Here is a 14,823-nt window from a genome sequence, read left to right as displayed (position 1 = left end):
TCTTTTTCTCCAAACTTTTATTTGAGAACAATATACAAGAACATCTGGAGCACGAAGACCATCCCTGGCTGGCTGGGCTCACTGGGAAAGAAGAGAAAGGCAAAGTTACTACAAGCGTTATTTAATTTATTCCTGGTATTAATTAGGCTGTAGATTTGAGTGAAACTCCAAACAACACGTGGATAATGACCAACATGGGATGAGGTCTGAAAACATGAAACATCGGAAAGGACACACTGGTAAGGCCGGCTCCACACTCACAAAACCACAGACACTTGTGTTCCGCTTGTGGACAAGTGTTGGTTAAAACATACACTATAGTAGGTTCTGTCTACTAGTAGCACAAAGACCTGAGGGGGAGCCTACTGACAGGGGTAGGGAAACACTAAGGGGGTAAAAGTGGGTGAAGGTGTGACATGCTGGCACAACTAACATACGTGTCTGCTCTGGATGTGCAACACAATGCACTCCATGCTCCTACTGGAATTTATACCTGACACTTCATTTCTGCAATAGTATTCCGTGGGATGCGAAGTGAGGAACAAAAAGACGGAATAGAATTACGTTAATTTCAGACGTCAAATTTGCGAGGGTTTGTTGAGTAACACTAGCCTATAACTCAGTTTTACAAGCACACAAGTTGCGTTTGTAGGATATTCTACTGATATTAAAACTGAATTGTTATTCAAACATTGACTTCTGGTATTAATCTTGTGGGAAAGGTTTGTGCCGCAGATGAGTTTGCGAGGAAACCACTTAAGTAGGATTTCAACCACTAAGTTTCCACTTCCACTCGGGTGCCTATCAATGAATGTCATCATCTGGGTTATGAAAGGCAGACAAATATTTAAGTATCTGTCAACTCCAAAGGAAGTGTGTAAAATCCAATACAATAGTACCTCGGTTTTCATACGCCACACATTTCATTGGATTCAGTTTGACATACCGTACATTTCTGCCAGAAATGTGCTGTTTTTCTTGACGCTTATTGTACGGCAAAACATGGTGACTAACAACTAGCCTGCTTTCCTGTCCATCAGTTTGCTGAGTGCCCAGACTCAGATTGTTAATGTTATGTTAATAATGCACTGCGAGTGTAACTGTGTCCATTATGCATATTTGTAACAACTTGCCTGTGTTAGCCTGATAACACCATACCATAAGTCATTCTGACATAATCACTGGTTCACAAGCTGGAGCTTTTGAGAAACTAACATGTTCAACCATCAGTCCCTCTGCTTTTTTTTGAGTAGGACTATAAAATAACCCACTATGGGGCCAAAATGTCACAAATGGCAGCACTTTCACAAAAGTGAAAACACCGTTGGAATCAAGACTTCGTAAAATACTAAGGTGGTGTATAGGGATGTTCAGATGAAGTATTTATGTTGCCAATTCAAACATCATCCATGAGTGACATTGGCCGATACCTTGGGGCCCTTTTCCACCGCAGGAACTTTTCCATTTACCCAGGTAAATAGAGTTCCCCTTGTGTTTCCACCAAAAACTACCCCGGTAGACTTAGTTCTTAAGGAACTTTTCGGAGTTCCTGCCGGCTAAGTGGGAATTTTAGAAGATTCCCGGAACCTTCTCGGGGACGGGCTGTGCTGTCAAACATTGATTGGTTGAACAGAGTTGGGGGCATTCATAAAACTTATTTTTCAAATACACCCCCCCCCCATGATTTACAGAATGCTATATGACTTGTTTATTATTTCTTGTGTATTTCTATTACAACAAACTTGACAATGTAGAGAATGAACGAAAGGAACTTTCGAGGGCGTTTTTTGGGGCATCTTTGTGCTGAAGAACACTGATCAGTGGAACTATCTTGCAATGTTTTTACTTAGTCGTAGTCTTTAAACTATATGCAGTTTATTGTTGATTACATTCACAAACTTCATTTCGGTACGAAAATCTACAATAAGTGGATGGCCTATTTTTAACGCACTTACAGTGAAGTATGAAGCCGGATTCTAAGCGACGAAATCAGCTGCTTACTCTGAGACTTCGTTAGATGAAGGTAAAATCAAGGTAAATGACAAATATTTATTTACTATTTCACATATTATAAAAGTAGTCGCTATATTTCCATGCATTAAATTAGTCTGATCAATTAAATATGTTTTTATTTTATTTTCACACTTTCGTGTGAAGTCTAAGTGTTTATGCACATTCTCAAATCTGACAATTGGTCTTACGGCATGTGCCTCCCGAACACAGGGGGCGTTTTTTTAATTTTAGCGCTGATAACTGAATTACTTATCTGATTGGCGTATGACGTCACACATAGCTCGGTTGGGGCGGCATAACTCGGTTGGTAGAGTGGCCGTGCCAGCAACTTGAGGGTTGCAGGTTCGATTCCCGCTTCCGCCATTCTAGTCACTGCCGTTGTGTCCTTGGGCAAGACACTTTACCCACCTGCTCCCAGTGCCACCCACACTGGTTTAAATGTAACTTAGATATTGGGTTTCACTATGTAAAGTGCTTTGAGTCACTAGAGAAAAGCGCTATAGAAATATAATTCACTTCACTCATTCGGGATCCTTACAACTTGTTTTAACGGATGTCCGCTGTAATATTTGCACAGATTACAATTATGTTTCTAATGGCTATGCTGATGTTAAATAGACAGCTTCAAAAAAACTATCTTGGATTGGACGGACATGACGCTACTTCCACGAATGTATCGGGTCAGATACACAAAGTCGGCGGAGGAGTTTTTCCGAAGGAATTTTTAAGACGAAAAACATGAAAACAAAACTTTTAAATGTCTTTAAGTTAATTCTAAAGGCTCTGGAATGTTTTAAATCCGCAGGAAAAGACAGTTCGTGCTGAGACTGATATCCAGAGGAAGGTTGCTATTGTTCTGGACTATCTTTCCAGTTGGACGGAAAGTTATTCAAATTGGAGTGCACAATTGCAGCGTGATGGGTTTATTATTTTGCCTTTAATTTACCTGCTTCATTATCTTTCATCTCATTCGTATTTGGTATGGGAGTCCAAATTAAGCCGGCATTTTACATTTCCTCTGCTACCTTCTTAAATAAATCCCAATTTTTTTGTACCATTGATGCATTTCAAAATGTTCTTTTATTTTATTTTGTGAACCAAATAAACAGTCTCATAATCATGACAATTGTTGCTGTTTTTATTAAATGGTATCTTATTCTGGGTTGTACTCTTCACATTTAGACTGGCACAAGCACGATACGAAGGGTCCCCTCTGAAGGTTGAAAGAGCTGGTTTCCAATCGCATAATCCCGTTGTTTTAGTCAAGACTTTTCAAAAACGGAACACGAATAGATTAAGGCATTTCCATGCGTTGTTGGAGGCTTATTTAGAGCCAAACTATTTGAGAAATCGGGGGGACGGCGTGGCGAAGTTGGTAGAGTGGCTGTGCCAGTAATCTGAGGGTTACTGGTTCAATCCCCACCTTCTACCATCCTAGTCACGTCTGTTGTGTCCTTGGGCAAGACACTTCACCCTTGATCTTGATGGGACCTGGTGAGCGCCTTGCATGGCGGCCCCACCATCAGTGTGTGAATGTGTGTGTGAATTGGCGAATGTGAAAATACTGTCAAAGCGCTTTGTGCTCCTTAAAGCTGTACAAGTACAACCCATTTACCAAATTGGACTAATTTGTTGCATGGACAAGTACTGAGTGGAACTCCATTTGTGTAATTATTAGCCTCAACCGAAGTGCACAGAATGTTGATGCTAACAGGCTAACAATAAAACTGATGTTTGTGTTAACGTGACATGAACGCTGACATTTATTATTTATATGTTAATTACAGATGAAATGCCGCGAAAGAAATCGCCTGACCCTCATGATTTCATAATTTACTGAGGACAACTTTCTGACTATTGGACAAAAAGCCTGACTTCTTATAAAGAACTCGGTACATGTTATTTTTTTAAATATATAATTTTTTAAATTATCGTATTTTATATGCTTATATTTTTAGTACAGGAAGGGTGACTTAATACTGTATTTACATGTTATTTTAACATCTGGGTTACATCTGTTAAAGTATCAATGTAAAAAGTATACTAAACCACTTCTCCGTACATCAGGGTATAAACTACCCTGAACTGTGAGATGCTGTGGAAACAGAAACCACACATTTCTAAGGAAACCTCTAGTTCCAAGATCCTAAAGTTCCTGATGAGTGCTATTGACAGTAACAGTATCAACAATATTTATCCTTATTCCATCTGATTTCATGCAATGGTTTGAGCAAAACAAAGTCCATAGTACACAATAAACTACAGCAAAAAAAAAATATCTGCCAAAGATATAACAGTTTTGTAGTTACTGCAGTATTACGGTTTCAAAATCTTCACAATAGTGCGGTGACATGTGATGGTATCAAACTGATGCTGGGTGAGTATGTTTTGTTCAGAAGCTTTTTTTTGCATTGGTCTGACTCCAAATTAACTATATCTCCCAAAATCCTCTCTATTTAAAAAGACAAAAAACTGCAAAATAAAGCAAGTATATTTTTCATGTGATAAAAAAAGCATGGTTAAAATAGCAATAGGAACAAACTATAAAACAACAGGCAAAAAAAACAAAAATCTTTATATGATGTGTTTAAAAACACGCACACTGATATTGATTAATGATGAACTAGCATTTTTATCAGTAATACTCAATGCATATAATCGTATCATTGATAAATTATTCACATTTTGGCTATCTAATAGATTGTATGTTTAATCTTGCTGCAGTGCATCGGGGCCTAATGTTAAGTGTGTGTGCGCACATACGCGCGATTGTTAATGTGCTTTTCTTCGTTGACACTGCTTTAAAAAGTACTTGAATTGGTTTAGACAAAGTTTAGCTGGCTGCTGTCTTTGGCTAAAATGATAGTTATATAAATGTTTTATACAACTTTGTCTCACACTTGTTAGCCAGCAGGCAAAGTACAAGCTAACAATCTTACAGAGTTGAGACCGCATCACCCAAATGTTCAAGATTCCTCCACTTTTAATGGTCCCGTATCACAGATAGCATCATAAAAACCAGATGCTTTGCAAAATGAGCTAGGTATTAATATTTTTAACAACAGGCGGAAATATTGTCACACGTTGCAAGTTTTCATCCGCGATGTTAAAGCGATTGGCAGTACTGACTCACGTTCTCCAGGAAAACACGAGCAATGACATCACCAATACGTGGAAAAATGTATCACCGACAGATACTGTCATCAGTTGTCAACGAATCGTTGCACCTCTTATTTAAAATAAATGATATTTACATTTAAGGGAAAAGTTTATTCGGTCATATGATTCGGTCTTCAGGCATTTTGAAAATTGATTAACAAAAACCAAGGTACTATTGTGTCGGATTGTACTCTTAATCCAAATGTCCAAAAGAACCCAGTTACATGTAAACATGCATATTTCTGGCCCATCTACCCCACACAATGTGTATTAAGACATGGAAACCCAGAGACAATTGGTGACTTTGGTACTTAACTTCAAAGGCCATGCATAAGAAAATACCCGTGTACATGTGGGTTCGGCATCAACTTTCTGTTTTAACACCAGTGGGTGAGGACAGGGAAGGTTAGCTATTATTCTAAAGTGAGGAAAAGAGTTAGCTTCCTTGCAAGCATTTACCTTCTGTGGTTTCCGGAGAACATATTATAGCATTGAAAGAATGACAAGATGACGTTAACAGAGTAGTACTTGCACAAAGAAGCAGTTGTGCACTCAAACAGAGAACTCAATGCAACGTACCTTTTTGCTTGCAGCGCCCACAGAGGTTTTCTTGGTACCTCGTACTTTTTTCATTCTGTTCTTGCGTTCTTTGCGCTGTTTCCTTGAGGTCTTCTTTTTCTCATAGAGACCGTGCTGAAGGGAAAGATTTTCAAAAAATGTTACAAATTACACAAGCAAGCATTCATTATACCGCAGACTCTACAAGTTGCCATGCTCTGGCACATGAAATATATTAACAGAATTGTGTTTTTTGTATGATACCTTATAAACTAGTTTAAGCGCATTACTTATAATTGAGCAACAGTTCTTTAGTGTTAGTCTTCAAGAATTATTTGTAAATTCCTCCATACATGCAAAACAGAGAATCAATACGCCATTTCTCCCTTGCCTACTCAATGGAGCAAATTCCTAAGAACTGAATAGTAGTGTGAACTGTCAGGTAATTGTAGGGCCAAGCGATGTCCCCAAAACTATCACAATAAAGTTTTTTTTAATATTGATCAATATCAATAATTGTTGATACTTGTTTCATTGATAAATACAGTAAAACAATTTCCAACTTACCAAGGGTGCTATTTTTCAGTGGAAACTTGTCTGATAGCTAAGTAGAATGAGCGCAGCTGAGGTAATAAAATAATTTAAGTAGATTTCAAGGTAGTTGTATATTTGAGACGCTAGATGGCAGCTAGTGTATAAGCTATTGAACACTACACAGGCTAGTTTGAGAAGCTACTCATCAAAACGACACATTGGAAGTGTTAGGATGTCGCCACACTGTCTGCATTACAACCAACTAATCTAAAGACAAGTTACTGTTGTTGAGTTGATAAATCAAGATATGAAGTGTTTCTATTTTCACTCCATGCAGAGAATCCTCAGCAAGACAGACAGACGGTGTAACCACACAAGTGTTATGAGAGTAGCGTATGTGTGTGTGTTCCTTTAAGAAGGGCAATGTGTATTGTTGGGTGAGGGACATCAAAGTGAACAAAGCAAGCGGTAGCATGCAAATGCAGCAGTATTGATAACTGGCAAATGTGTCCAGTTGTGTCCTGCAGAAATAAAAGTAAAGCGACAAATTTACACGAGTTGGCGGCCTCGTAAAAACGGAAGATAATTCCCCCCCCCCCGGGATTAAAAAAGACGGAATTCCGACTTTAGACGGAAAAATCACATGCCTGCTTTATGAAATTAATCTTGCGTCATGATTTCCAAAAAATATAAATATAAAAAATATAAATATATATTGAACATTTTATCGAAAATTATTTTTAATTGATATCGAACAAGTGTCTATCACGATATACTGTATACTGATATTGTATTATCAGCCCATCCCTGGACAATTGTCTTGCTTATTAATTAAAACACCAATCACTTGTGTTCATAAGTACCACTAAATGAAGCTTTTGTACTATAATTTGAGAATCAAAAATGTAACCTCATCTGAACACTTGGGTATCAAGTATATTTAGCGTTCATTAGGGTGACAAGGTAATCCTTGAACACCATCAATGGCAAAATAATTAAAGATAGAATATAAATTCTATACCTACTATTCAATACCTACTCAGTGGCTTAGTGGTTAGAGTGTCCTCCCTGAGATCGGTATGTTTTGAGTTCAAACCCTGGCCAAGTCATACTTTCAAAAACTATAAAAATGTGACCCATTACCTCCCTGCTTGTCACTCAGCATCAAGTTTTGGAATTGGGGGTTAAATCACTAAAAATGATTCTTGGGCGCGGCTAACACTGCTGCCCACTGCTCTCCTCACCTCCCAGGTGGTGAACAAGGGCATGGGTCAGATGCAGAGGACAAATTTCACCACACCTTGTGTGTGCGTGACAATCATTGGTACTTTAATTTTAACTAAAACTCTATCAGAACACCATATTATTGTTATTTTTCCATCCACGTAAAGTGGGGCGGTATAGCTCGGCCGTGCCAGCAACTTGAGGGTTCCAGGTTTGATCCCCACTTCTGCCATCCTAGTCACTGCGGTTGTGTCCTTGGGCAAGACACTTTACCCACCTGCTCCCAGTGCCACCCATACTGGTTTAAAAATGTAACTTAGATATTGGGTTTCACTACTGTATAATTCACTTCACTTAAACTTCTTTAACTCACCCTGGCCAGTCTGTGCTTGGGCTCGTTCTTCTTGGCGTAATCTAGGGAGTCGTAGACCATGCCGAAACCTGTTGTCTTGCCGCCACCAAACTGAGTCCTGAACCCAAAGACGAACACCACGTCAGGGGTGGTCTTGTACATCTTGGCAAGCTTCTCCCGGATTTCTGTCTTCGGGACCGTGGCCTTGCCGGGATGCAAGACATCGACAACCTAGAAGACAACAATAACCCATGAACACACGCCTGGAAGGAAACTTTATGTACTAAAATGGAAACTTACCATTTGCTTCCTTTGAAGCAGTCGGTTGGTCATGAACTTGCGCGTCCTGACTGTTACTGTCTCATTCTAGGGGAAATGGCATGAAAAAAAAGAAAGGTGTAAAGAATGGCTTCCAAGATTACTTCTTGGCGAAATACTTAGTGACTCATATATAAAAGCTGTAGAGGAAATAGCATGAAAAAAGAAGCTATAATGAATGCTCCTTCAAGATTACTTCTTGCCGAAATATTTGAATAATTAAGACTTTTATTAGTAGAATACACAATACAGTACATATTCCGTACAATTGACCAGTAAATGGTAACACCCGAATAAGTTTTTCATCCCATATCAACCTTAATAAAGTCACTGACTTCACTATAAAAGTGGGTGACATTGTTATCACCAGGAAGGATAAGATCACCTACCAAGGTTCCATTCTAGAGGTGAATCTTTCCTGTGACAAAATGGCAACCAAGAAAATCAAAAAGGTCAACCAACAAACGAGATTTCTCTATGGAATCTCCTCTCTGGTCAACAAAAGCACCTTGAAGATTCTAGCGGGAACTCTCATTCAACCCTTTTTCGATTTCGCTTGCACCTCCTGGTACCCCAGCATCTCCAAAACCCTCAAACCTAGACTCCAAACATCCCAGAACAAGCTAGTCAGGTTACTTCTAGACCTCCTCCCCAGATCACACCTCACTCCAACCCACTCCTCCAAAGTGGGCTGGCTCAGGGTGGAGGACAGAGTCAAACAACTTGCACTGAGCCCTAGTCTATAAAATCCGCTACACCTCCCTGATACCGAAGTACATGTCAAACTACTTCCTTAACGTAAATGACCGCCATAACCACAACACCAGGGGGAGCTCCACAAACCACGTTAAACCCAGATTCCCATCTAACAAAGGTCTTAACTCATTCTCTTTCTATGCCACATCAATTAAGAATGCACTCCCAACAGGTGTAAAAGTAAGTGCATCTCTATATTCCTTCAAAACCGCTCTAAAACAACACCTCCGGACAACTTCAACCCTTTACTAATACCCTCCTCCATTCACATCCCATCTCCCCGGATTATAAATAACCTAATGTAAATAATCAAATGTCTAATGTATATACTTGTTCTTATACTATCTGAACTCACTATGTGCTCTGTTCGCTGTACATATCCCACCAAGTAAGACCTACACTGTTTCAATGTCCATTTCTCTGTTGATGCAATTGTTGATGACTGAAGTACTGATATCAACCGGGTTGTAAATAATGTAAATAATTCAATACATATACTATGATGATTAACCTGTGGGATGACTGTATTATGCTGATAGTATATATTTGTACCATGAATTGATTAACGTGGACCCCAACTTAAAGGCCTACTGAAAGCCACTACTACAGACCATGCAGTCTGATAGTTTATATATCAATGATGAAATCTTAACATTGCAACACATGCCAATATGGCCTTTTTAGTTTACTAAATTGCAAATTTAAATTTCCCGCGAAGTGCCCTGTTGAAAACGTCGCAGAATGCTGACGTGTACGCGTGATGTCACAGACTGTTAGGAAATATTAGCGCTGCACGAACACAGCTAAAAGTCATCTGCTTTAACCGCATAATTACACAGTATTTTTGACATCTGTGTTGCTGAATCTTTTGCAATTTGTTTAATTAATAATGGAGAAGTTAAAGTAGAAAGATGGCATTGGGAAGATTTAGCCTTTAGCCACACAAACACGGTGATTCCTTGTTTAAAATTCCCGAAGGTGAAACTTTACTATGGATCAGAGCGGTCAAGCGAACATGGATCCTGACCACTTGTCAACCAGCAGTTTTCGGTGAGAAAATTGTGGTAAAAAGTCGCCTATTACCGGAGATCAGCTGAGCTTGTGTCTTCCGTACAGTTGCCGACGACTTCCATCAGACACTGGCATCAACACACCCTTCCAACTATCAGGTACTATCAAACTCACTAAACCTCTAGCAACACAATAGAAAGATAAGGGATTTCCCAGAACTATTCTAGTAAATGTGTCTAAAAACATCTGAATCCGTCCCAATGCAATTGCTTTTTTATTTTTAACTTGGTTTTTATTTTTTCTAGTCCGTCGCTATAAATATCCTCAAACACAAATCTTTCATCCTCGCTCAAAATTTTCGTTTTCTTGGTCCCAATATCTCTTTATGTTGGAGGCTCCCAATAAAAACAATGTGAGGATGTCAGGAGCCATCAAAGGGTGACGTCATCGTCTGCAACTTCCGGTACAGGCAAGGCTTTTCTGTTAGCGACCAAAAGTTGCGAACTTTATTGTCGATGTTCTCTACTAAATCCTTTCAGCAAAAATATGGCAATATCGCGAATTGATCAAGTATGACACATAGAATGGACCTGCTATCCCCGTTTAAATAAGAATAATCTCATTTCAGTAGGCCTTTAAACAAGTTGAAAAACTTATTGGGGTGTTACCATTTAGTGGTCAATTGTACGGAATATGTACTGTACTGTGCAATCTACTAATAAAAGTATCAATCAATCAATCTTTTTTAAGTCGGGGTCCACGGTAATCAATTCTTCTTTAGTGACTCACATATCAATGCTGCATTTTATAGGCATTGTAGTTCAACGTATTATCAATCAATCAATGTATTTTATTTCGGCAATCTTCACATAAAACAAAGAAGAAAAAAAAAAAAAAAACACTCATTTGAGCAATGATTGAGCCGAAAGGGTGTAGGTTGAAGCAACGCTTATATAAACCTACCCCATCACAACAAGAACAAGGTTCAAAATATATAAAATCTAAAACATGCTTCACATATATTACTTTTTTTTAAACAATATATAAGCAACATATATGTAGCACACGTCTCATATACACAGTTTAACATTTAAATCAAACATATACATTTGTACACTTATATATATATATTATATATACACAATTTATTTAAATTCCATATAAAGTGGTAATATATACATTTTAATATAACCTATTGGTATAATTATGAAATCATAAATTGTATTTATATACATATATATTATTGTCTTTCTAAAACAATGTTTGCTCTTCTTTCTTATATTTACTAATGATAAATGATTTAAAAAGCTTTTTAAACTGGTTTATGTTGGTGTTGTGTCTTATTTCATCCTTTAAACAGTTCCATATTTTAACCCCTGCTATTGTTATACTCATTCGTTTCTGCGTTGTTCTACAATATTGGATCTTAAAAAGTAGTTCTCCTCTTAAATTATAATTCCCTTCTCTTTGTAAAAATCTTCTCTGTAACCCTGTTGGAAGTAAATCTTTACTTGCTTTATAAATCATTTGGGCAGTCTTGAGTTGGATGAGAGCTGGTAGTTTTAAATCAAATGTTTTTATAAATAATCCATTAGTGTGTTCTCGGGGTCCTGTGTTATGTATCAGTCTGATGGCCCTGTCTGATATTATTGATCATTTTACTACACATTGTAGTTCAATGTATTATATATTATTGATCATTTTACTACACATTGTAGTTCAACGTATTATATATTATTGATCATTTTACTACACATTGTAGTTCAACGTATAAATGATCAATAATATTATTGATCATTTTGCTACACATTGTAGTTCAACGTATTATGTTATTGATCATTTTGCTACACATTGTAGTTCAACGTATTATATATTATTGATCATTTTGCTACACATTGTAGTTCAACGTATTATATATTATTGATCATTTTGCTACACATTGTAGTTCAACGTATTATGTTATTGATCATTTTACTACACATTGTAGTTTAATGTATTATATATTATTGATCATTTTACTACACATTGTAGTTCAACGTATTATATATTATTGATCATTTTGCTACACATTTACAAGGCGCCTCAATACACATTGTTGGTAGCAATTATGCTAACGTTAGCTTCAGAGATTCCTTACCATTAAAAAAATGGGTTGTGTGGAATTGTGTCTCAACTGATAATTATATGGATTATTTTAAATAACGCACATTTATCTTTACATGTAAAACGTGAAGTTATCATTGCAAAAGTAACCAACACGTCTTGTGTCACTTATTGATGACATGTAGCTTAGCATTTGAACAAATGCCGTTTATGTATCACTACGGCATCTCTTGCGACGACAATATATGTGACATCTTACAGGCCGGGCCATAAACTATCTCTCGAAGTGAGTAAAATGTGGGCCGACAAGCGGATGGACTTGATGATGAGTGGATTTTATTTGTACTTTAGCTAGCAAGACTCACCATCTTGACGGCAGGCTCGCTCGGCGACGTAGAAAAGGAGGAAGGACCGGCAGGCGACCGGGTTAATGCCTGTCCGAAAAGCGGGCGGGTGCCTCGTAGATGTGCCTGACAGAAAAGCACAACAATACTAAAACGTTAACTTTTTGCCACAAATGAAACATTCGCATGTGTTTTGTGTTATGGACTCAGTGTGGAAACGCTTGGATTATTCCTTAAAATCTTCCAGTTCCATTCACACATTTTAAAAACACTTTAAGACCAATGTCTTGAAAAAATATATCACTCTTGAATCAACATTGTATTAATACTATGATTATTGTTAATTAAAAACTAAATGTGGGATATATATTGTTAAGATTGTATATATCCACGCTCTTACTCAGAGGTAGGATGTTGTAGCGCATGTTATCCCCTTGAGGGCGCTCTGGTACTGTGTAGTGCTTAACACAGAAGCAGTTGTGTGTTCAACAGAAGAAGAGAATAAAAGTCTCCTCGGTGAGAGGAGAGACATGCACCTGGGGATAGGTTGATTGGCAACACTAAATTGGCCCTAGTGTGTGAATGTGAGTGTGAATGTTGTCTGTCTATCTGTGTTGGCCCTGCGATGAGGTGGCGACTTGTCCAGGGTGTACGCCGCCTTCCGCCCGATTGTAGCTGAGATAGGCGCCAGCGCCCCCCGCAACCCCAAAAGGGAATAAGCGGTAGAAAATGTATGGATGGATGGACGGTGAGAGGACGTTGATGGGGCGGTCTCGGTGTCGGTGGTTGGCCAGAGTCGGAGACCATTGGTGGAAGCTTCCGGAAGGAGAGACGCGGAACTACCAAACATTTGGAGTGAATTTGGCGGCGGCGAGAGTGTCTAAATCTGTTTTGGCGGTTGAGCATGAGCTGTTTTGTGACTGGATCGAGATGGAAGGGGATAGTGACGGGATGTACGAGGATAGTATGGAAATGGATAGGACTAGAGGGGAGAGAGGAAAGAAGGGGAGAGGAGGGAGTGAAGGAAAGTCGAGTGCTAAAAGAGTGCATGAAGACGATGAAGAGGTTGATAAGAGGAAAAGGGTTATGGTAGATGAATATAAGATCATTTATACATTTAAATCAAACCAAGATATGAATGACATTAGTTTGATGACACTGGTTAAGGCAGGGGTGCCCATTACGTCGATCGCGAGCTACCAGTCGACCGCGGGGGGTGTGTCAGTCGATCTCCAGCCAGGCTTTTAAAAAAAATAGACCTAAAAATTTGTGATCATCAATCTTCACCAAGACGTCACTTAAATGACATTCACGGTACCGGAGGGTCTTGTGAGATGACGCTGGCTGCTGCAAGATCATTATTATGAAAATATGACCGAGAGGAAGGCGAGAAACACTTTTTATTTCAACAGACTCTCGCGCCGTACCTTCCGTCAAAACTCTAAAGGCCGACTGCACATTTCCTATCTTCACAATAAAAGCCCTGCTTCATGCTGCCTGCGCTAACTAAATACAGAGTCTCGGAAAACTGGCGTGCACAAGCGATCCCTCAGAAAGCTGGCGTGCACATCGCTTGTGCACGCCAGCTTTCCGAGACTCTTATTTTGTTAGCGCAGGCAGCATGAAGCAGGGCTTTTATTGTGAAGATAGGAAATGTGCAGTCTGCCTTTGGAGTTTTGACGGAAGGGACGGCGCGAGAGTCTGTTGAAATAAAAAGTGTTTCTCGCCTTCCTCTCTGTCATTTTTTCATAATAATGAACTGGCAGCAGCCAGCGTCATCTCACAAGACCCTCGGGTGCCGTGAATGTCAATCAAGCAAGCTACGGAATTTGCCGCCAATGTTTTTTTTGTAAAGTGTATGGAAGCTGGATGAATTAGATGCCAAAAACCAACCACTTTCATGTGGTATTGTACAGAAAGGACCACTTTTTTTCTCCTCCATTTGAAAATGTGGGCGTTATCATCATTACTGTCTGATTCCAATCAATGCAAGTCATCAGAATCAGGTAATACACCAACTTATATTCTTGTCTTCGTGAAAGAAAGACATCTATATGTGTTACACATGCTTGTATTATCATTAAACACATTTAACTTGTTTACAAAAATGTCTCTTTCATAAATAAATGAATATAAATGATATATATAAATGAGGTAGATCCCCTCGAGTTGGTCGATTGAAAAGTAGCTCGCCTGCAGAAAAAGTGTGGGCACCCCTGGTGTATACAATTGAACTATGAATTCATATTGTGTATAATGTGTATTCATAATATGTTGTGCAAAGGACATTTCATAATTTTCGGAAGTTCATTTTGTACTTGATATTGTTTATAAGGTTAGGCGCAATAAGTGTTCAACTTCAGCCTAAACCCTTTCCGTCTGCAACATTTTCATTTGCATTTTCAATCCATGAATGTACAACTGTTTGTTTATTTCGTTGACCATTGACCG

At 38.6% G+C, this 14,823-nt stretch overlaps 1 protein-coding gene across 1 annotated transcript; it reads right to left on the bottom strand.

Moving 5' to 3' along the window:
- On the bottom strand, nucleotides 1-12,522 carry rps24 (ribosomal protein S24; the record flags this gene model as incomplete). Its single annotated transcript, XM_061911750.1, has 5 exons — nucleotides 1-81; nucleotides 5,752-5,865; nucleotides 7,862-8,071; nucleotides 8,141-8,206; nucleotides 12,394-12,522. Coding segments are annotated over 5 exons (522 nt in total), but the record flags the coding sequence as incomplete, so codon positions are not given.
- Between the last annotated feature and the right edge of the window lie 2,301 nt (nucleotides 12,523-14,823).

This window comes from Nerophis ophidion, linkage group LG09 (assembly GCF_033978795.1).
Source record: "Nerophis ophidion isolate RoL-2023_Sa linkage group LG09, RoL_Noph_v1.0, whole genome shotgun sequence".
Taxonomy (NCBI): Eukaryota; Metazoa; Chordata; class Actinopteri; order Syngnathiformes; family Syngnathidae; genus Nerophis; species Nerophis ophidion.
Note: the sequence above shows the minus strand (reverse complement) of the source record. Positions and strands in the feature narration are given on the sequence as shown.